The sequence below is a fragment of the Procambarus clarkii genome, chromosome 5, assembly GCF_040958095.1.
Source record: "Procambarus clarkii isolate CNS0578487 chromosome 5, FALCON_Pclarkii_2.0, whole genome shotgun sequence".
In the NCBI taxonomy this organism is placed as follows: domain Eukaryota; kingdom Metazoa; phylum Arthropoda; class Malacostraca; order Decapoda; family Cambaridae; genus Procambarus; species Procambarus clarkii.
This window is the reverse complement of record NC_091154.1, coordinates 14,727,620-14,752,705: the sequence shown is the minus strand read 5'-3', so window position 1 is coordinate 14,752,705 and position 25,086 is coordinate 14,727,620. Positions and strand designations below refer to the sequence as shown.

The following is a 25,086-nucleotide window of genomic DNA, read 5'->3' as shown; positions in this document are numbered from 1 at the left end:
CAACTTGTAAGGTAGTCTTGAAAAGATCGCTTTGTATGGTTCCACACAGGAAGAGATTCAGCTTACATCAAGAGTGTCTGTCAGTTGGGAAGAGATTCAGGTATTCTTGAAAATATCTATGGAAAACACCACCATGGAAGCCTCTAACACTGTTCATCTATGCTATTTGTATCAGATGCATCATCACTGAACGCAGAAAACGATTCATCTAAGTATCATCTAAATAAATAGCATAAGATTACAAGGGGTGACGCTCAAAGCTACAACTGGATACGCTCGCTGTATTGTCCTCATAGGTGCTGTATCACTTGCATCCGACCTTTGTGTTAGGTCCTTATTGCACCTTGCTTCCCCAATATTATGACCCTTATGTTTTTCAAACAATAAGGTTTGAATTTCACCGACAGAGCATTATCTTTCAACACCGCGTCGGACGGATGTTTGGGAGCCAGAGGCGCGTGCACCACCCATGGTTGCTCATTCAGTACTAACCCAGCCAGCAGCCCTAGGGCATTCTGGGATTTTTTTCAAAGATGGCTGCCTCTCACTGGAGGTCCTAAGAGTTCATTTCGTACACAACAAACCTCGTACACATTTAGAATTAATTACGAAAAATCAAAGAGTTTTCTCGGTTGGTGCAGTTTCCCGCCGACCGAGAAAACTCGGTTGGCGCAGTTAAGTGGTTAATTACATGGTGCATGTAATGTAATATAAAGTTTACTTATCTGTTTGGTATTAAGTCTTGACTTGACACTAGGTCAGGAGCAGTGGAGACCTAGCCACCAGGAGCGTGGCGGAGAGCGGAGGCAGCAGCAGCGGCAGCAGCTACAGCTCGGGGACGACTAGCAGTGCCGGGAATCAACAAATTCAACTGTGGCAGTTTCTGTTAGAACTTCTAACGGATCCAAAAGTAAGTACAGTACTGTATGTGTGTCGAGCATAGTTTCAAAGCAATAGGGCATGAAATAATTTGTAGAGCATAAATGATTCTATATGTGCAGTGGTGTATGTTCTCAGCTCGCTATGAAGGAATCCAGGTTCAATCTACAGGTAGGAATGAAACAGTTGAACAAGTCTCCTTTGGCTCGATCCCTGTGTTCACCTAACAGTAAATAGGTCAGTAGTTTGACCCAGGGGGGTGTTGGGGGTGTCTGTGATACACCTAAGTACAGGCTTCCTGTCTTTGATAAATGAAAATAAGTTGTACAGTGTTCATATTTTGTAGCTTTGCAAGATGCATCAAGATTGTATGGATGTACAGTAAAATGTATTCACAAGTATTCCCATTGAAACCTGAATATTCATTAATTAATTAACATAATGTTCACAAAAGCATAAAAAAAACCTGTTTATCCATTGGGAAATCTTGAAAATCCAGATCTGGTATACAGCCCGATTCAACCGGGTCAACTTGGCAAGAAATATATTTTTCTGGACCCCTTGGGAGAAGGAAAAAAATAACGGAAATGCTTCGGCAGACACGAACTATCACAAGCAAGGAAAATAAGCCTAAGCAGGGAGATCGAAGAAATAGAACAAACGTTGAAGCGATCATATGAGTCTGAGGAAATGGAATTGGAACAGAAAGCTATACAAGAGATAAAGAAAATTCCGAAATATTTTTTCACATACGCAAAATCAAAATAAAAAACCTTGACCAGTATTGGACCGTTAATTACAAATGAAGGTACATACACAGAGGACAACAAAGAGATTAGTGAAATTCTAAGAAGCCAGTATGAGGCTATGTTTAGCACACCAATAAACATGAAAGTTGATGACCCAGACAGCTTCTTTATGAATGACATTCAAGCTGCAGATAATATAACGGATATTACCACAAACTCGGAAGACTTTGAAAGAGAAATTGACAATATGCCTATGCACTCAGCTCCTGGGCCTGACTCAGGGAATTCAATATGCATAAAGAAATGTAAAGTACCAGTAGCGAGAGCACTCAGCGTAATATGGAGAAAGAGCCTGGATACAGGGTAGATACCAGCAGCACTTAAATCTGCAGATATAGCTCTGTTGCACAAGGGGGGGAGTAAAGCCTTGGCAAAAAATTGTAGGCCAGTTGCACTAACATCACACATAATAAAAGTGTTTGAAAGAGTGATTAGCAATCAAATTTCTAATTTTATGGAAAACAATGAATTGCACAACCCAGAAAAACATGGATTTAGAGCGGGAAGATCCTGTCTGTCACAGTTACTCAACCACTATGACAAAATCACAGAAGCCCTAGAAGAAAAGCAAAATGCAGATGTTGTATACACAGACTTTGCAAAGGTGTTTGACAAATGTGACCATGGGGTGATAGCTCACAAAATGAGGTCAATGGGAATAACTGGAAAAGTAGGACATTGGATACTCAATTTCCTGTCGAACAGAACACAGAGTAACAGTCAATTAAATAAAATTGAGTCCAAGCGATGTTAAGAGCTTTTTACCTCAAGGTAGAGTCCTTGCACCGCTACTGTTTCTTATTCTCATATCAGATAGACAAAAATACACGTCACAGCTTCGTGTCGTCCTTTGCAGATGACACAAAAATCAGCATGAAAATTACCTCTGCTGAAGACATTGAAAAACTACAAGCAGATGTCAACAAAGTTTTCGATTGGGCAGCAGAAAATAACATGATGTTTAACAGTGATAAATTTCAGGTACTCAGGTATGGCAAAAATGAGGATCTGAAACATAATACAGGGTACAAAACACAATCGAATCTTCCCATAGTAGAAAAACAGCATGTCAAGGATTTGGGAATAATGATGTCCGACGATCTAACGTTTAGGGAGCATAACCAAGCAAATATTGCGTCAGCCAGAAAAATGATTGGATGGATTACGAGAACTTTCAAATCCAGGGATCCCATCACAATGGTTGTACTCTTCAAGTCACTTGTGTTATCCCGTCTAGAGTACTGCTCAGTACTCACTCTCCCCTTCAGAGCAGGAGAGATTGCTGAAATAGAGGGAATACAGAGAACATGTACGGCATGCATAGACGAGATAAAACACCTAAATTATTGGGATTGTCTCAAAGCTCTCCAAATGTACTCTCTAGAAAGGAGAGGAGAGAGATACCAAATAATATACACATGGAAAATACTGGAGGGCCAGGTCCCAAATCTACACAGTAAGATAACAACATACTGGAGTGAACGATATGGAAGAAAATGCAAGATTGAACCAGTGAAGAGCAGAGGTGCCATAGGCACAATCAGAGAGCACTGTATAAACATCAGAGGTCCGCGGTTGTTCAACGTCCTCCCAGCGACTATAAGAAATATTGCTGGAACAACCGTGGACATCTTCAAGAGAAAACTGGACTGTTTTCTAAGAGAAGTTCCGAATCAGCCGGGCTGTGGTGGGTATGTGGCCCTGCGGGCCGCTCCAAGCAACAGCCTGGTGGACCAAACTCTCACAAGTCGAGCTTGGCCTCGGGCCGGGCTTGGGGAGTAGAAGAACTCCCAGAACCCCATCAAGCAGGTATCATGAAGCTACTATCCCAACAGTATAAATAAACAATAAAAAATTCACAAAACTAGCACAAACTCATACTCTCCACCACACACTCATTTAGGAGGAAGGAGGCAGCCCTAGGGTCAGCCAGCTGATCCACCCTCGGTTCTCTCTGATGGTAGTGTGTGCCTGGTTGCCCTCTCTGTTGCACTGGCTCCAGTCTCCTGTTTTTCAGCAGAGTGGTGGTTTGCTTTTCTTGCTGTTCATGAGCACTTTTGTGCTGCGTGAGCCAGGAGTTTAGTGTGCTTGAAACTGCATGTGCTTCTGGTTATCTTCCGCGTGCCCTCCCCATTGCTGCCCTTGCACTGCCAGGGTTATCTTGCCCAGTGTTCAGGTATCATCCCCATAGAGGTCCTCTTCACTTGTGGTGGCTCTCACCCTGGGTGAGTCAGTGGTATTTGGCTTCTTGTCTTTCCTGGAGCGACATGTTCCTGGCGAGGAGCACCGGGGTCACGAGCTTCTCTCGGTGCAGCAAGCTCCTGATGGGGAGCATGGGGTCACAAACTGCATTAAGTGCCCCAAGGCAGGTCTTCACAATAGCAAAAGGTTAGCTGGCTGACTTACAATGGGGCCTCGACTTCCGATGCTAATCCGTTTCGAGAGACGGATCGGAAGACGAAATATCGGAAGTCGAAGCGAATTTTCCCATAAGAAATAAAGGGATTTGAATTAACCCGTTTCCCACCCTCCAAAATATTAACATAAAAATACATTTTATACTGAATACAATGGTTTTTCTAACTACAATACAGTACCAAAGTTACTCTTACCTTTATGGAGGGCTCTTGATGGGGTATAGAAGATGGTGATGGGGGAGGAGGAGAGTTGTTACTGTTTGGAAGGGGAGTTCCCTTCCATTATCACATCAGGCAGTGATGTTTTCTCTGGGGTACTCTCTCTCCTATGTTTTGCCTGAATACCACTAGGACCTGGTTGTGGTTCAGTGCTTGTTTGTCTCGCTATAAATTTGTCAAGAGACATTTGTTTTTCCATTCGTTTTAACATTTGTCTGTAATGATGCATCACTTTAGCACCCATAATGTCCTTTTTCTTAGCTAGTATGGTGGATATCATTGACTGAGATTTGTTGTACTGCCTAGCCAGTTCACCTACCTGCACACCGTCTTCATACTGTATTTACGAATGATCTCTTGTTTCTGCTCTATGGTCATTCTTACATGGGATCTCATATGTTGAGCCTTACCACTGACTTTCCTGGGACTCATGGCGTATTATATAATAATTACTTTATTGTTCAAAATGCAAAAAATCACCACAAAAGCGAAATTTCTTATTGGTGCGATCGTCACTAAGCGGGCAGCTGTAATAAACTAAGGCAGGTCGGACCGCGTGACCGGGAACCACGCGCTCGGCCGACCCGAACGTGTACCCACAAATATCGGATGTCGAGTCGCATTTTTCGATGAAATTTATATCGTAACTCAAAATTATCGTAAGTAGGGGCAATCGTATGTCGAGGTGCCACTGTACTACTATCCGTTATTTTTCGAGAGCCTTTACAGTTATATAGGTCTGGCGTAGCATCCTAGTGCCTAGACTTCCTGTAGGGTTACTATCCCTTGAAGGCCCTGGAAATCCCATGCAGGTTCAATGGTTCCCTGGATATTCCCCCAACCCATTCCCACTTTGTGTTATTTTGAGGGTTGCACATGATCCGTGCCACATGCCGATGTTCATTACTTCTGCCTCTGCCATATTGCCTGTTGAGTTGGTGACACCTTCAATTCCGAGTCATATGGGAGTTGTTCCCATCATGTTGCACTTCTTTCTGGCCCTCCTGATGAGGATAGGGCTTAACAGGCAGTGACTGCTCTGCTACTTTGGTTTTCAGTGTTGCAGTGGAGAAAGCCCAGCCCAGTTAGATGTCCTAGAGCTGTCCCAGTTGATGTTTACACACCTGGATTTGGAGGTGCTGATTAACTCAACCTTGACTCCATCTGCACCTCCGCTTCCTTTCCCCTCAGGCATGGTTTATCCCTTCCTCTGTTCCTCTCTCTTGTCTGCTAGGCTTCCAGCCCCAAAGTGTGTAAGTGTTTCTGGTTCGGGGCAGGATTTAGCTCTGGATGGGCCTTGGTCAGCTTTTGGGTTTGCCTCTTATAATTCAGGTGCAGAAACAGCTGAGCCTACTGGTCCTTCCAAGGTGTCTGGATATTCCTTTACTCAACCAGCCTCTTCTTCCTTTGCAACCCGTTCTCACACAAGACAGCACATATATGACTTAATGCTTAAAGTCAATATGTTGAATATGAATTAGTAAATATGTGATATATTCCCAGTTACTTTTTTTACCAAGGCCCAAACTCTTCCTCACGTGCCAATTTACGTGTCACAGTACCCATCCGTCAACATAGATAGCAGAATATTCGTGATTGGTTCAATTATAAGGAAAATTGTAGTTTTCAGGTCCCACATGGGTTGTGAAATTTACCTACTGTTGTCCATGCTCTTATAATATTACAGATCAGCTATATCCTATTGAAGGCTCGTAGTTTTGTTTTGAGAAATATTAGTTGTTCTTAGTAAATTATAATAAGCACTATAAATTATTACATAGAATAACAGTGCTTCACCAATCAATATTATATACCATAGTTTGGCTTTAAAAATCTTTAAAGAATGTTTTGTAGGAACGCTAACAGAAAACGATGTTACATTTGAATGTCTATGGGGTAAACTACTGCAAACAGGACGGTATTGTGTCTAATATACCAACTATAGCTAGGATGGGTATATTGTCACCTACCGCCTGTTAGGTGGGAAAGGGGTCCAATAACACCCACAGGATGGGTATGAGGGTCACATCCACCCACAGGATGAGTATGGGGATCACATCCACCCACAGGAAGGGTATGGGGTCCAATACCACCCACAGGATGAGTATGGCGTCCACTACAACCCACAGGATGGGTATGGGGCTCCAACCACCCATAGAATGGGTATGGGGCTCCAACCACAAATAAAATGGGTATAGGGTCCAATAACACCCACTGGATGTTTAAGGCGTCCATTGCCGCGCGTCGAGCTCGAAAACCGCAGCATTCATCTCAGAACCATGCCTATTTCACACAGATTCCTTAATAAACGTAAGAGTTTTATATGTCACAAGAAAGATAGAAATATAAGCTTCATTCTAAATACCTTACCATGGGCATATTTAAATTTAAAGCGAAGATACGTGTACTTTTATAATAGCCGAGCTTTAACCCCGGACAGATTGATCGACCGAGCAACTCTCTCTCAGAACAATGTTTATTTCACGTGAATTCGTTAATAAACATATATGTTTTATATGTCTCAAGAAAGGCAGACATATAAGCTTCACTTTAAACACTTTACCATAGACATATTTAAAGTTCTAATGAAGATACATGTATTTTAAAAATTACGGAGCTCCCACCCCATACAGACTGAACGACAGAGCAACTCTCTCTCAGATCAATGTTTATTTCACGTAAATTCGTTAATAAACACAAATGTTTTATATGTCTTAAGCAAGATAGAAATAAGAGCTTCATTTTCAATACATTACAATAGACATATTTATAGCTCAAGTGAAGATACATATGTTTTTATAGTAGCGCTCAGTAGCTTGTCGGGCATGGAGTGCAGACGCCTACGCACTTGCCGATATATTGTATAATTAACAAAGATACGCTAATAAAGCCTAAAATCTTATATGCCTCCATAAAGACCGAGATATGAACATTATTATGATTTCACCAAATGAAATATATCGTGTTCGAGAACAAAGATATATCAATTTTAAATTAAGTTTCGACTCTTGCTCGGGCGAGAGAGAGGGAGCGACTCTCGCCCCATCTATTGGAGATTCTGTCCACTAAAGACCCAAAGCTACTCAAACCCTCCTAGCATTATTTAAGTAATGAAGTAATATGGTATATTTACTATAATGTGGGTGCTGAATGCAGAACATGAGAAAACATATATTTACTCCAAATTAATATAATTTCATTATGAAATAAGTAAATAAGTAGCATCAAAGGAAGTCGACGGTCCAAGCGTCAATGTTGTGGAACGACTTATCCAAGATATATCGTTGTTTGGAAAGTGTTTGTTGGCATATCCAGTTGTCGCACTTCTCTGCACAAATTATCACAAATTTAAATTATAATGTTAACAAGTAGAATACGTATTTTTAATAAAATCTAACATAGCTAGCCAGAAAACATTTAACATTTATTAAAAAAATATATGTTTGGAAGTTAAATCGACTTCATAGGACAATAGTGTTGTTATATATACTCGTTATTCGTTGACATGCGTTCGCTACTTAAACTACCATGTACTGTACTTATGTGAAATCTCCCATGTCTCTTCGCTAATCTCACCGAACCCTACAGGCTCTGTGATATATTGCTTAATTAATTGAGATTCACAAATAAAGCTTATAATTGTATATGTTATCAAAAAGGCAGAGCTTATTTTAGTTCATTTATTATGCACCCCATACCCATCCTATGGGCGATAGTGGAGTGTTACAGAGGCGCATAATGGGCTCAGGGACTGAACCCCACAATTCATATAGCCAAGGAAGATATAATCTTGATAAGCTAGTTACAAAAGTCAATGCACATTGTCAAATCAACAATGGGCTCGAGTCCGACCACAAGTACAGTTTATATATGTTACAGAGGCGCATAATGGCCCACAATTCATATAGCCAAGGAAGTTATAATCTTGATAAGCTAGTTACAAAAGTCAATACACATTGTCACATCAACAATGGGCTCGAGTCCGACCACAAGTACAGTTTATAATTTAAGCAACTGACATATATGGAGGGCTAGTGTCACAATTGATTTGTTTATCCTACACATAACCCCCTCTCCCCCATCCAATGGGCAGCGGTGGATAGGTTACAATCAAGTCGTTTTTTGCGTTTTATTCAGAGATTAGATCTTATTGGGTGAGGAAAGATATTCATATTTTAAAGAAGGCTTCTTGGCTGATGCTCTCCATTGATGGAAAATATACAACCTTTTGAAAATCAATGTTAGTTTGATCTAATATTGTAATTAACGCAGTTACCTGATGTTATTCTTCACCTATATCTTTTTCTGGTTAATCCCTATTTACATTATGCAGTTCAGGCTTCGTCGCCAGACTATAGTTTTTAGTTTAGTTAATTTATCACATAATGGGTTCAGGGACTGAACACACAATTTATTTATCTAAGCAAGTTACAATCTTGAGGAGCTAGCCACAAAATTCATAACACATCGTCACATCAACAACATGGGTTCGAGATCGACCACAAGTACAGTTTCTAAATTAAGCAAATGCCATAAGTGGAGAGCTAGTGTCACAATTGATATGTTTGTCCTGCACATTTCCACAGTGGTTTGCTTGGGTTCTTTTAATTATCTTAGATATCATTGAAGAGAACCTAATAGGTACTATACTGTATATATGCTGGTAAGAAGTATAATTATCCTGAGAAATCGTGTAAATTATGTAGTACGAGTGCTTCCAGTTAAGTAACATAGTTCATTTGTGTGCGCGTGCTTGAAGAGGAAATGTTATCCCCCCCCCCCCCACCCCCCATTGTAAATATTTGTGGGTTTCAGACCATACGGCCACGGCTTACCCTCGCCGCGGTCGAGGGTAAGAACACCGGATGTATACCCAGTATTACAAGTAAACATTAGCAATAACAATTATGGAAAGTTCCTTTACCTATACATAGACAAGAGACTGAACTTCAGCACCCACATACGACACATAAGGGGATGCTCTGAGAGAGAGAGAGAGAGAGGGAGAGTAAAATTATCCACTGAGGTCTGATTAAGTCATTTTGGGGACCTTAATCATTAGGACGTCCAATGATTAACGCAAAGTGAAGCGTATTCAGATGGCATATTGACAACATTCAGCATATCTCATAATGACCTAGTAGTACTTGGTGCACAAATACCTTTTCCATAGGAATCGCAAAACATAATTAAACACAACTGTACCGTACAGTGTTATATATTTATTTCAGTTTGAACAATTTTTAACATTAACATTCCAACATTCATTTTAGCAAGTTCTCTCATAATGACGTGTGGGTTAGCAATGTCAAAGGCTGACTTAAGATCTAGGAAAGTGGTATATGACCTATCAGTATGCAGGGTGAGGAATGTGGTAATACAGTGATGTACACTCTTTCCATGCATAAAGCCATATATCTGGGGAGACAACATATTATTAATTTTGTAAAGGAGACGGTTGAGAACCATCCTCTCAAGACACTTATAGAGACAACTAGTGAGGGAGATTGGGCGAAAAACACTCGGCTGGTGAGGTTTAGGAATGGGAATAATAACACTGTTGGTCCATGACTTAGGAAGCTCCCCAGTTACATAGCTCATATTATACAATTGAAGCAAGGTATTCCTTGGAACTAGCAGAAGCATAAGCAGTATGCCGTAAGTAACTCCATCCTCCCCGGGTGATGTAGCTTTGCCTTTATGTAGAGCAGAATCTAGTTTGTATTCAGTAAAAAGCATGTCACAGTCATCCTCTTGATGAAGCATGAAGTCAAGGAGCCTTGCCCTATCAGTATATCTATTATTTAATTCATTCTGTGTGGGTAGAGGAAGACTGTCAAGGCTGGAAGTCGTGGCCCAAGCATCAACAAGCTCATTTGCTCTGTGCAGAGGATTAGGGTACGAGATCTCTGCAGCATTTTTCCCTTTGATCTTGTTGATATCCTTCCATGCCCGACTTAGTGGCGTGTGAGAATTGAGACCACGGACAAAAGTTTCCCAGTCTGTCTGCCTCAGCTCCACCATACGTTCCCTGGACTTAGCCAGAGCCGCTTGAAAGAGCCGAAGCATTTCAGCAGTGCGGGTCCTTCTACAAGCTAGTCCAATTATTCTGGCAGTGCGTTTTAGTGCATGCAATTTAGAATCATTATAATAAGCATAAGTGCTATGACCAGTGTAATTTGGGTTACGTGGCCTGGACGATGAATCAAGTGATTCTATAAACTGCTCGATAGTACCTGTGAGCTCATTGTTAAAATCTTCAACTGATGAAGGCTCAGATGAACTGCACCAATCTGACACATGAGCAACAAGATTGTCTCGTTGATCGATGGACACAGCCAGCCTCTTCCGCTTGAACACTCCAGCAGGGAGGATAGAGCTGCCAATGCTTACAGTGGCTAATATGGCCAGATGATCAGACGCCATATCTGGCACTATTGACGAGGCGCACACGGTGTGGGAGACGTTGACACCGAGACATAGATCAAGAATACCTCCGTAGATATGCGTTGGTTCAAGGTCACCCACAATCTGTGCAACATCGTGACTACCTAATAGTGACACCAGTTGGTTGCCGTTACGATTACTGAACTGCGAATTACCAATATTCCTATGGCTAGCGTTATAATCACCTCTAATGATGGTAGACTCAGTCTGAATACAGACAGGAAGGTCAGCATAATTAAAGTTACAAGGAGTTGATTATTTAGTACATAGTTGTTTTTCTCTTTAATTGGATGATAGAGGGGGAGTCTTTAACGTGATTGGGAATACATACATACACACATACATACATACACATACATACATACATGCATACATACACACATGCATACATACATACGTACATACATACATACATACATACATACATGCGTACATACATACATACATACATACATACATACATACATACATGCATACATACATGCGTGCGTACATACATACATATATACATACATACATACATACATACATGCGTACATACATGCGTACATACATGCGTACATACATGCGTACATCCATACATACATCCATACATACATGCATGCGTACATACATACATACATACATACATACATACATACATAAATACACACATGCATACATGCATGCATACATACATACATACATACATACATGCGTACATACATGCGTACATACATACATGCATGCGTACATCCATACATACATGCATGCGTACATACATCCATCCATCTATCCATACATGCATACATACATACATACATACATACATACATACATACATACATACATACATACATGCATACATACATACATGCATGCATGCGTACATACATACATCTATCCATTCATACATACATACATACATGCATGCATACATACATACATACATACATACATGCATACATACATACATACATACATGCATACATGCATACATACATACATGCATACATGCATGCATACATGCATACATACATACATACATACATACATACACGTCCAGTCAGCATATAGCTATTTCGGGACAAAATCCAATACAGTTTATATTGGTGAGACGCCACTGTAATGAGGAGTTTAAATATCACAGGAACTGTAGGTTAATGTGACACAGGTGAGGTTAGATGAGGCATCTACAAGCATCAGCTGGAGGCTGATGGAGTGTTGTGGAGGCTGGTGGTACTATGTCCAGATGTTGGAGGGTGGATTTGACTCTCCCACCCTCCCTCCCCCTCCCCCCCCCCCACACATTGACCGCAGTACGTCTAAGGTTACTTTCCACTCTCGCTTACCAAGGGTATAACCCCCGCCCCCCCCAACACACACACATGCATCAGATTCTTAACTTACAATATTTATTATTTGCCAATTTATGTTACTACACTGACTCTCAATTTCACAATATTGTATAAACTTTGATGAATCGCTCGTCTATGGGTCATCCAATAATGTTAGCAGACTTCTAGATGTTACCACTGCTGGGTTTAGGCTCGGCTACAAGTACCTCTGGAAGTTTGTAACATCTGATGATGTAGATTTGACTAAATGTAAACTCTGTCAGCAGAACTATTCGCATACTTTGCGTCATTATATAATGGAATGTGAAAAATAGCGGAATTTAAAGATAACAACATCAATAGTGTCCATGAAATGTGTAAGTACTTCATTCATAATAATGTGCTGCCCGAAATCTTAGCGAAGTATCCAAAATTTGCTTACTGTAGGTAATGCATACACATGACTGTAAAGCTGCCGCCCAGTTGGGTGGGTGTGGAGCACATGACTGTAAAGCTGCCGCCCAGTTGGGTGGGTGTGGAGCACATGACTGTAAAGCAGCCGCCCAGTTGGGTGGGTGTGGAGCACATGACTGTAAAGCTGCCGCCCAGTTGGGTGGGTGTGGAGCACATGACTGTAAAGCTGCCGCCCAGTTGGGTGGGTGTGGAGCACATGACTGTAAAGCTGCCGCCCAGTTGGGTGGGTGTGGAGCACATGACTGTAAAGCTGCTGCCCAGTTGGGTGAGTGTGCAGCACATGACTGTAAAGCTGCCGCCCAGTTGGGCGGGTGTGCAGCACATGACTGTAAAGCTGCCGCCCAGTTGGGTGGGTGTGCAGCACATGACTGTAAAGCTGCCGCCCAGTTGGGTGGGTGTGGAGCACATGTCTGTAAAGCTGCCGCCCAGTTGGGTGGGTGTGGAGCACATGACTGTAAAGCTGCCGCCCAGTTGGGTGGGTGTGGAGCACATGACTGTAAAGCTGTCGCCCAGTTGGGTGGGTGTGCAGCACATGACTGTAAAGCTGCCGCCCAGTTGGGTGGGTGTGGAGCACATGACTGTAAAGCTGCCGCCCAGTTGGGTGGGTGTGCAGCACATGACTGTAAAGCTGCCGCCCAGTTGGGTGGGTGTGGAGCACATGACTGTAAAGCTGCCGCCCAGTTGGGTGGGTGTGGAGCAAGACTAGTAACTGTGTGACTCACCATAGATGTAAAGTGCCTTGTATAGTGACTGTTGTGAGCCTCTTGTTGAATCACTTGTGACACAAAAGATTACTGATGTGTGTGTTTGTGTGGGTGATTAAATATGTATGTGTATGTATATATGTATACGTATGAATATGTACATGTATGCATAAGTATGTGTACATTAATAATTTTGTAACTAGCGCCAAAAGATTGTTTTTTGCTTAGCTAAACGAACTAGAGGGTTCAGTTCCTGAACCGATTATGTGCCTCTGTAATCCTTTACACCACCGCCCACGGGATGTGTATTATGGGGTGCATAATAAAGAAAGAAAATGAATGGACCGAACCCCACAAATCATTTAGCTAAGCAAGTTACAATCTTGATGAGCTAGTTACAAAATTCACTATAAGTCGTCACATCATAAATGGGTTCGAGATGGACCACAAGTAGTACATTACATAATTTATCAGTATTGTGCAGCCTGTGATCCCCGCCTGGCTGGATACTGATACCTAGGTAGTTTTTATGTGTCCGGACACCGGCTATAAGGTGATATTATTTATTTAACTTAAGATATATATATTTTTAAATGTTGTCACATTAACGGCTACATCTTCCTTTCTTCTGACATATAGATTTTTAAGATTAATTAAAATATATGGAAACTAATTATACAATTTATTGGCTGGTGTGCAGGGCTTCACACTCTCAGAGCTAGCCATCAAGTAACTATCAAAACGCATATATCTTCGTTTTCACTTCAGTTATATTTATGACAAAGGATTTTAGATGTAGCCTATATTTCTACCTTTCAGATGACATAAATACTTTCGTTAATTACAATATCTAGATCAAACTAACATTGATTTTCAAAAGGTTGTATATTTTCCATCAATGGAGAGCATCAGCCAAGAAGCCTTCTTTAAAATATGAATATTTTTCCTCACCCAATAAGATCTAATCTCTGAATAAAACGCAAAAAACGACTTGATTGTAACCTATCCACCGCTGCCCATTGGATGGGGGAGAGGGGGTTATGTGTAGGATAAACAAATCAATTGTGACACTAGCCCTCCATATATGTCAGTTGCTTAAATTATAAACTGTACTTGTGGTCGGTCTCGAGCCCATTGTTGATGTGACAATGTGCATTGACTTTTGTAACTAGCTTATCAAGATTATAACTTCCTTGGCTATATGAATTGTGGGGCTCAGTCCCTGAGCCCATTATGCGCCTCTGTAACACTCCACTATCGCCCATAGGATGGGTATGGGGTGCATAATAAATGAACTAAAATAAGCTCTGCCTTTTTGATAACATATACAATTATAAGCTTTATTTGTGAATCTCAATTAATTAAGCAATATATCACAGAGCCTGTAGGGTTCGGTGAGATGAGCGAAGAGACATGGGAGATTTCACATAAGTACAGTACATGGTAGTTTAAGTAGCGAACGCATGTCAACGAATAACGAGTATATATAACAACACTATTGTCCTATGAAGTCGATTTAACTTCCAAACATATATTTTTTTAATAAATGTTAAATGTTTTCTGGCTAGCTATGTTAGATTTTATTAAAAATACGTATTGTACTTGTTAACATTATAATTTAAATTTGTGATAATTTGTGCAGAGAAGTGCGACAACTGGATATGCCAACAAACACTTTCCAAACAACGATATATCTTGGATAAGTCGTTCCACAACATTGACGCTTGGACCGTCGACTTCCTTTGATGCTACTTATTTACTTATTTCATAATGAAATTATATTAGTTTGGAGTAAATATATGTTTTCTCATGTTCTGCATTCAGCACCCACATTATAGTAAATATACCATATTACTTCATTACTTAAATAATGCTAGGAGGGTTTGAGTAGCTTTGGGTCTTTAGTGGACAGAATCTCCAATAGATGAGGCGAGAGTCGCTCCCTCTCTCTCGCCCGAGCAAGAGTCGAAACTTAATTTAAAATTGATATATCTTTGTTCTCGAACATGATATATTTCATTTGGTGAAATCATAATAATGTTCATATCTCGGTCTTTCTGGAGGCATATAAGATTTTAGGCTTTATTAGCGTATCTTTGATAATTATACAATATATCGGCAAGTGCGTAGGCGTCTGCACTCCATGCCCGACAAGCTACTGAGCGCTACTATAAAAACATATGTATCTTCACTTGAGCTATAAATATGTCTATTGTAATGTATTGAAAATGAAGCTCTTATTTCTATCTTGCTTAAGACATATAAAACATTTGTGTTTATTAACGAATTTACGTGAAATAAACATTGATCTGAGAGAGAGAGTTGCTCTGTCGTTCAGTCTGTACGGGGTGGGAGCTCCGAAATTTTTAAAATACATGTATCTTCATTAGAACTTTAAATATGTCTATGGTAAAGTGTTTAAAGTGAAGCTTATATGTCTGCCTTTCTTGAGACATATAAAACATATATGTTTATTAACGAATTCACGTGAAATAAACATTGTTCTGAGAGAGAGTTGCTCGGTCGATCAATCTGTCCGGGGTTAAAGCTCGGCTATTATAAAAGTACACGCATCTTCGCTTTAAATTTAAATATGCCCATGGTAAGGTATTTAGAATGAAGCTTATATTTCTATCTTTCTTGTGACATATAAAACTCTTACGTTTATTAAGGAATCTGTGTGAAATAGGCATGGTTCTGAGATGAATGCTGCGGTTTTCGAGCTCGACGCGCGGCAATGGACGCCTTAAACATCCAGTGGGTGTTATTGGACCCTATACCCATTTTATTTGTGGTTGGAGCCCCATACCCATTCTATGGGTGGTTGGAGCCCCATACCCATCCTGTGGGTTGTAGTGGACGCCATACTCATCCTGTGGGTGGTATTGGACCCCATACCCTTCCTGTGGGTGGATGTGATCCCCATACTCATCCTGTGGGTGGATGTGACCCTCATACCCATCCTGTGGGTGGTATTGGACCCCTTTCCCACCTAACAGGCGGTAGGTGACAATATACCCATCCTAGCTATAGTTGGTATAGTAGACACAATACCGTCCTGTTTGCAGTAGTTTACCCCATAGACATTCAAATGTAACATCGTTTTCTGTTAGCGTTCCTACAAAACATTCTTTAAAGATTTTTAAAGCCAAACTATGGTATATAATATTGATTGGTGAAGCACTGTTATTCTATGTAATAATTTATAGTGCTTATTATAATTTACTAAGAACAACTAATATTTCTCAAAACAAAACTACGAGCCTTCAATAGGATATAGCTGATCTGTAATATTATAAGAGCATGGACAACAGTAGGTAAATTTCACAACCCATGTGGGACCTGAAAACTACAATTTTCCTTATAATTGAACCAATCACGAATATTCTGCTATCTATGTTGACGGACGGGTACTGTGACACGTAAATTGGTACGTGAGGAAGAGTTTGGGCCTTGGTAAAAAAAGTAACTGGGAATATATCACATATTTACTAATTCATATTCAACATATTGACTTTAAGCGTTAAGTCATATATGTGCTGTCTTGTGTGAGAACGGGTTGTCCTTTGAAGCTTCTCCTTTGGACTCCAGTTTTCTGTTGTTAGCAGTGAGTGAGGATGCTGGCTCTGCCCTGGGTGCCCTGGGGTCCTTAAGGGTGGCTTCCACGGCTTGGGAGAGTCAGATATGGGCCTTGGGTCCCTTTCGACTCTAAGTGGTTCCTTGTACTCTCTGCAGAGAGTTTTGTTGCAAGGGGAGTGGTTGCTCATGCAGTTGTGTGAGAGCCTCACCTTTGTCATTCTGGTATATTCCCTGAGCAGGGTTTGGCTTCAGAGGCTGTTCCGGTTTCTCTGGGGGCAACTACTTTCACTGCTATCACAATCGTGTGGTGCAGGCTCCCTTGGTTCTTAGCTGGTTGTTACATCACCAGTTTTCTCTTCTGGCCTTAACCCTTGAGAGGTGCTTGGTGTTATAGCCTACAACATCACTAAGCATAAACAAACAAAAATGAAAAATTTGTTTTTCTTCTAAGATTGTTAAAATGTGTTCCTTGATCACAGGAAAAATTATAAAAAAAATTGTAGGCAACATATTTTGGCCACAATAGGGCGAGGAAATCGTGCAAAATTGAGGCATTGATGGAGTATGTGTTGGAAGCAGTCTGCTCCACCCGTGGTGTCAGGCGGGAGTGTGCCACAAAGATATTATTTCCTAATTGTTTCAATGTCTGATTTTTCCAGTAATATTATTCAATAGTATGTAGTGTGATATATTTATATAATAAAATGTGTGAACCATCACTATACTCAAAAGTATGGTGTGCATAGTAGTGATTCAATGATGTTCATAAAACAATAAACAAATAGTTTGCTGTTACTACAGTATATACAGATGTTATATATAAGTATCTATATGTTTTGTTCACCATAACTGCATATCTAAGCTAGTATGGTGTCTAAACAGCATAGTGGCCACCCTTTACAGCATACGTCACACACCAAGATAGATCAAATTGATAATATAGATAAAGTACATAGATAACATAGATAAAATTGTTGACCTCGTGGAAGGTCTTACTACTATCGAGAATGTTTGCGACTACAGCAGGATTGAAAAATACGTAAAAGGGAAAGATTGACCTTTGAGGATCACCCTGAACGGTGCCAAACAGATAGAAGAAGTACTAAGGAATGCTAGAAAATTACAGTGATGAGGTAGAGAAAGTATGGTCGTTATGACGAGATCTTTCAAACGAAGACAGAGAGAAGCTGAAACTGAACCTCGCCGAGGCAAAACGTTTAAATGAGAGCAGGAATGAAGAAGAAATCGGTTCTTTTCTGGGGGGAGCTCCGTCGGCTCCCCGGAGCTATCCAGGCTGAATCGATATGTATAACTTTCTGGCATCAGTCAAAATGCTTGGAGTTCTTGCTTACCGGGGACCATGAGCCAGTACCTGGCCCCCCTCAGAGAGGCACAAGGAGCAATGCCCTATAGAAACCCCTCTCTGTGGTTGGGAACATTCTATGTCTGCCATCAACCGGGACAGGCATCCAGAAAGGTAGGCACCCCAAAACAAACCCCTATTCCGATGAAAATTATTGCTACCGAAAGCCGAACGAGTGGACAGAACTCCCCAAACAAAATTATCAAACTATCATGACATCGCCACGCCGCCGTCTGCGCACCCCCCCCCCTCTCCCCTGGGAAGGGGAAGGGGGAGCCCCAGACCATCCACGCCGGCAATCCAACCGTCAGTTCCTGGCTTCTGCGATTACTAGTCGGTCGAGTGCCTCTGGCTCCGCTATTGTTTCAGTTCTGTGCCTTGTGGTGTGGGCTGTCTCTGCTGGTGGGGTGTGAGCCAGAAATGAGATTCCATGGTACTCGGGCTGCATGCGCTTAGGGCACTCTTCCCTAGGTGCCCAGTAAGTACTGCCCTTGGGGCTGCCTTCCACAAGTCACCTTGGGTTCTACCTCTGCTGTGTCCTTTACTCCTCGGTACTGGACCGCCCTTGGAGTCGGCTGGGGTTTTGTTGCCCTTGTTTGTCTCTGGGTAGGAAGTAGTTTTCATCACTGGTAGGGGCGCAGGATACTGCACAGCTAGTTTTCACCTATAACAGCAGTCGGCTCTGTTCCTCCTGGGTTCCTCCTGTCCTCTTCCGGGGTTTTCTTTTGTTTTTGCCTGGTGGGGGTCTGCCTTTGTGGTCCACCCTTGTCTGTTTTAGGGGTTTTTCTATATATGTTTTCTGTTTGGTGGTACTCCCCGCTTGGCCCCCATGAGTGGACACGTCCCGGGGGTTCAGCTTTTAGAAGTTTGTTTGGTAGACTTGAGCGCCGCGGTCCGCAGTACCCTGCCTGAGCTCCCCTTAGTGTGTTACCAAGGCTAAGGCCATGGGAAACCCCGCGGGGGCTCTGTGGTTCAATGGATGTGACCTCTGCGTTTCCCCTCACATCTTGCGAGTTTGAAGGTTGCTCTGTCCCCTTGTCTCGGGGGTGACCCTCGCCTGTTTTGCCTCCGCCTTGCTGCCTGTTGGGTTCTTGGATTTTTGACCCGGAGTCATGTGACTTCGTACATGAGTCACGTCTGTACGTGCTCTCATTCACCCGAGCCACTGGTCATGATAAGTGGGTGCAGGCGGCTGCGGTGTTGCATGCTAGGTTTAGGTTGCTGCAATGCTTCTGGTTGGTTGCGGCCCTGGATGCCCCGAGACTGCCCCATTTTGGTTGTTGGGGTCCAGACTTGGGAGTGGGGGTTCCTGCGGCTCTGGTTCCTTTTGCTCCTCTTAGTCCTTCCCCTTCTGTTGTGCATCATTCCTCCCCTTGCTTCCGTCTCCAAGCCGTAGGTGGGTTTCGGTGTTGAGCTGGGTCTGGTTGGGTTGAGACTCTGGCGGTCTCGAGGGTTTTCCTCTTCCGGGTTGGCGGCAGGGGCATTCGAGCCTGTTCCTCCAGCCGTGCCATATGGGCCTGAGCAGTGGGCTCCCTTCCTTAAAGTTTTGCACAGCTGCCCCGGCTTTTCCTTGTGAGGCTGAGGCTTTGGGGTACGGCTCGGCCCCGGGTCCTGCCGTTGAGGTTCCCGGGTTGGGGAGGTGTTTCCTGTGGGACCTAAGCCTCGTTTTTCCCCACTTGGGTCTTTGTACCCTCGGTGAAGGGCTTGCAGTTCCTCAGAGTGGGGTTTTTCCTTCCCCCGCTGTATTCATGTTGGTTTCGGGTCTACCCTTCCCTGGGTTCGGTTCCATGACCCTTCAGGTCCGTTGGTCCCGTCATTCCTGGGGGGTATGTTTCACCCCCTTTTCTTACCCCTTTTTGCGCTTACGTCGCGATACTGTTCCCTTCCTATCATTGTCCCTTGCATGTCCCTTACTCAGGGGTGTCTTTTTGTCCATATGTACCTCTATGCATTTGTGCTTGCTTGTCGTGGTTCTCATTGGTTCGCGGACCTCTTCGTACCTTCCAATATTATTGGAACAACTGTTGACTTCCGGTGAGATTTCCCTCTGGTCCTTTTTCGGATTCATTGGTCTCCCTTCCGTCCTCGTCTTCTTTCGATTCTGTTTCGCCTTTCTTTGTTTTCACATCGTCTCTCCTTCTAGTTTCGACATGCCTCGTATTCGTTACGTACGCCTTGTCTGGTGTATGTATGATGTGTATTTATGATGTATGTGTGTACAATCTGTGTGTGTCCGATTGGTGTACAAGCCGCACCGCCTGGTAGATGGGTGGTGCATTTTGTACCTCGCGTCCTGGGGCCGGGGTGTTTTCTGGGCAGTATACTCGGGTGTTCCTCGTCGTTTATCGCGGTTTTTCTATGGCTTCTCGCTCGTCTTCTTTCTCCAGTCATAGCCCTCTGGATGCTGGGGGTGTTCTGGATTTTGTGTGTGTGGGGATGTCACTTCGTTCTTTTCCCTGCTTCCGGGGGTGGGGTGGCTCCATGTGGTGCCACCTCCACCTCTGTACTGCACCTCGTCTTCTGCTGGGCACACACCTTTGGACATATTTCAACTTTGAATTCACGTTTTTGTTCAGGTAACAGTACATACAATACCTACAGCCTCTTATAGGCATACCGTTCGGGCGAGCCACTGGCTGGTGCTGGTGTGTTACTCAGCTCAACTGTGTTGTGGCACGGTCATGTCTCTGGTCTGCAAATGAGATTGTATTGTCTGGTGCCTCTGTTGGCCGGGTACTGGTTCTCGACTTTTGGTGGGGTACTTGCCTAGTTGTGCTTGGGGGGTCGAGCTCTGGCTCTTTGGTCCTGCCTTTCAACTGTCAGTCGACGGGTGTGCAGTTTCCTGAGCCTACTGGGCTCTATCTCTCTACAATTGCATCTGTGTGTGGAGTCTGCCTCCACCACATCGCTTCCTAGTGCCTTCCGTTCCTACCTCCTCTGACATTGAGCTTCCTCCTTGTTACGAACCCGGATCCAGCATCCGAGCACGGAGTAGTAACGACTACGCCATCTGTGGGTCGGCTCCCGAAACCCCCGCCAAACGAACGACGACACCGGATGAGGACGGCGAATATCGGCCACAAGGGCCAGTTTCCAGTCCTGTGCAGCTCACAACACCGCCGCTCCTGACCTCTGGTGAGGTGGTGCTCCGACGACAGCGCCATCTATGGACCGGATACGTCAGGTGTTTGTGCCCGAGCCCGTAAGTAAGGTGTTTTAGTGTGTCCCAGTCATTGATGACGTGTCTGTTTACAGAGTCGACCTGGGACCGCTGTGTTGAAAGTGGAGTCAGTCTACCCGAGGCAGCCAGTCTCCATACTGTGAAGTTTGCTGCAGCTGTTGTGACGTCGTCCCCCCGGAAGAACACTGTGGTGTGTTAGCCTGCCAGTGGAGTGGCAGTGAAAGGATTTACCCGGGACCGACTGTTGGAGACGATCATCCACTGGGGTATTGAGGACAGGAGGGTGATTTGTGATATCACACGAGACTCCTGTCTAGGGCGTACCCCTTATATCGTTCGTGGAGTGGCCGTACCAGCCTTGGTGGCTCAGTACCTGCCAGCAGACCAGCTGGACGTGTGGTTGACGGCCTCCACGACGGTGCCCCCAGTGGACCTGCGTTTTGGCTGACCTGTGGCCCGGGTAGGCTCGGCATTCTCAGAGGACACGTCGTGAGGCCACGAAGAAAGCACCAAGGACTCGGCACCAAGTGGTGTGGCACCAGCGTCTTCAGCAGAAGACTACGATTATGGATTAATCCCCTTGTATAGTGTTAATACCCCCCCCCCCTTGTGTAACCGTTTTATATATTATTTATTGGTGACGGACATTATATAATATTAAGTTCTTAGCTTTCTTTCCCTACTCCCTTTTAAGTTACTTGCGTCACGGATCGCATCCCTTGATAGCCAATACTGGCTTGGGAACGGATACATATATCTTCCTCTAACAACATCAGAGTAAGGACCCCATTGCGTCCCGAGAGGGCCGTAACACTCCTGTGTACCCCTTGTGCGTGTACCCCCCCTTGTTTACTCTGTCACTTCCCCGCTTGACAGGGTTGCATCGATGGCTAATAACAGGGTTGTTAGGTGTTGTGTGTTTTGCTTGGACACCTTGCGTGTGTTTTCTGTGACTTTACTTTGTCCGTGTATCTTGTCCTTCGTTGTACTGTGGGGCACTGCCCCGCATTTCGGTGCTTTTTGTTAGTTTTCGGCACCTGGGTCTTTTCCCTATTTTTGGACACATCATCATTCCTTTGGGCTGTGCTTTTGTGTCCTCCTTTCTTGCTTGGTCTCTATTCTCTGGACACGCCTTCCTTGCCTATCTACGGTGCCTGGCTGCACCCTGATATCCATGGTGTCCCTCTGTGTTTGTGCGACCTCCCACTCCACACTTTGTGGTTGATAGTGTACATTGCATTCCCGGCTGCTACTTGGTCCGTATTCGAGGTTTTTCTTTGCCTATTTCCGTTTTTTCCTCCTGTGCTACTCATGGCTGAGTATCTGGGTCGGCGCTTATTGGCTATACTGATGTTGGGTGCTGGGGTGGGCCTCTGTCCATGTTCAGTTCCCTGCTTTTGAACTAACCCTTGCACCTAGGCATGTAGGGCACCCCTAGGATGTAGGGCCTGACAGCTGGGTGGGCAGTGCTTCAGATTCGTAGTCCTGAGGTTCCGGGTTCAATCCCCGGTGGAGGCGGAGACAAATGGGCAAAATGTTTTTCACCCTGATGCCCTTGTTACTTGGCAGTAAATAGGTACCTGGGAGTTAGACAGCTGCTATGGGCTGCTTCCTGGGGTTGTGTAAGAAAATGGAGGCCTGGTCAAGGACTAGGCCGTGGGGACGCTAAGCCCTGAAATTTTCTCAAGATAACCTCAAGATATACCCCAGTGTTCAGTTTTGGTGCCGAGTTCCTTAATTTTTTCTTTGTATTTCTTTGTATCTTTGTATTTTCTGCAGGCTTCTGTGTTGCACTGTCTGTGGGGGGGGTGGTGGACTTCCGGTTCACCAATCCTGCCCTACTGGTTCCTTTTCTTGGGATGGGTAGCTGGGATTCCGGTCCTGGCTCCAGTTTTTCTTTGTTCCTTTTCTGGAATGTGTGTTTTTGTTTTCCTGCAGTGCACGTCCTGCGCAGTTCCCCTCATGTATACCTTGAGGACGTGTGCATTCGGTTTTCCCTGCTGGAGCTGGTTGCGCTGCTCCTTTGGGTTCCGGGGGCGCTGTTTTGCTTTGCGTCTCGCGCTTTCATTCTTGGTGCTCCTTTTCCTCGTTGGCCTCTGCCTGGGCCCTGGCTCCTCAGGGTTTGGCCTTGTTGGTCCTTCAGGGGTCCTTGGGGGGAAGTTCCTCCATGACGGGGCATGTCTGCTCGCCCGGGTTGGTTCCTTTTCGGCTTGCTGGGGGTTGGGTTCCTGGTTTCCCTGGCGGCCGTTCCTTCTGGTTCCTGCCTTGGCAAGATCTGCTGGTTTCCTCGGTTCCGGTCCTGTGGGTCTTCCCGCGACTCCGCCTCATTTTGCTGATCGGTTCATTCTTCCCCTCGAGTCTTCGCGTCTCGGGGTTTTGTCTCTAGTTTCTCATCGCTGGTGTGGGCACTGGTGGCTTCGTTGTTGGTCTCCCACCTGCGTGCTTCGTCTTGGCGGCAGTGTTTAGTTCCTGGCAGTCCTTCCAGTTGTCTTATCACTGCGAAGGGTCCTTCGGTCTCTGATAGGGTTGTTTTGTCTTTCCCTTCCGGGTTGTTCCAGGTCCGTCGTCTGATACCGTGTACTGTCGCCTCGTTTTTGGTGGCGCTGGCGGAGCCGCTCCAACTTGCGTTCGGTGTTGCTGTTCCTTCTGTTCCATTTTGCTTGCTGTCTTGGGCGTTGTTTCACCTCTGGCCTGCTCTTGCGTTTCCAGTGCCATCCTGGTCGTTGGCCCGGATAGTCTATTTTCTTTCTCCTCCTCGTTTTGGTCCTTGGGTTGCTGCTTGGTTGGTCAGGTTGGGGGCTTCTTTTGTTGTTCGGTTCCGATTCTTCGCTGTTCCCTATGCGTCTTGGCCTCTGGGGTCGTGGACGCATTTTGGTTTGACCAGGTTCCCTTCCTTCCCTCATTCCTGTTCTGGGGTTCGGGTCTGCTGGGTTGTCTGCAGGGTCTTTTCGTTTTGTCTATGGTCTTGTTTTTTAGGTTAGGGCGCGTTGCATCCGCCTCCCAGATCCTTCCCTCTTTTCCTTATCTGTGGTGAAGTAGCTCCGAGGAGCCGACGGGGCTCCCACCCAGAAAACCAGCGTTGAATGTAATGAAACGCTATTTTCTGGGTGAGTCCCGGAGGCTCCCCGGCATCCCTCCCGCCCTCCCTCCTGGATGGCGGTGTTTTTCATGTATTTTGACATCCAGTCTAAGAAATGCCGGTTGGATCACTGGCGCATATGGTCTGGCGTTCCCCTTTAACCCTCCCGGGGAGGGGGTGTTGCGCAGTCGGCGGTGCGGCGACGTGATGTCGTCATGATAGTTTGATAATTTGGTTTGGGGAGTTCTGTCCACTCGTTCGGCTTTCAGTAGCAATATTTTCACCAGAATAGGAGTTTGTTTTGGGGGTGCCTACCTTTCTGGGTGCCTGTCCCGGTCGATGGCAGACCCAGAATGCTCCCAACCACAGGGGGGGCTTCTATAGGCCATTGCTCCTCGTGCCTCTCTGAGGTGGCCAGGTTCTGGCCCGTGGTCCCCGGTAGGCAAGAACTCCAAGCACTTTGACTGATGCCAGAAAGTTATACATATCCATTCAGCCTGGATAGCTCCGGGGAGCATCCGGGACTCGCCCAGAAAATGTTGTTTCATTACATTCAACGCTGGTTTTTTCTACAAAGTGATAGGGGTAGGCAGACCAGTAAAATGGTACATAAAGGCAA

At 44.3% G+C, this 25,086-nt stretch overlaps 1 protein-coding gene across 5 annotated transcripts in view; it reads left to right on the top strand.

Moving 5' to 3' along the window:
- The window catches only part of LOC138373500 (DNA-binding protein Ets97D-like), a 225,633-nt gene that overhangs the window by 163,343 nt on the left and 37,204 nt on the right, over positions 1-25,086 (top strand). For 4 of the 5 annotated variants that reach the window (XM_069339722.1, XM_069339728.1, XM_069339736.1 and 1 more), the window contains one exon: positions 758-910. In XM_069339722.1, the coding sequence (XP_069195823.1) occupies positions 758-910 (153 nt within the window). Of the gene's footprint in view, positions 1-757; positions 911-21,462; positions 22,055-25,086 lie in introns of those variants that run through there. The other variant, XM_069339743.1, reaches the window with a different exon arrangement.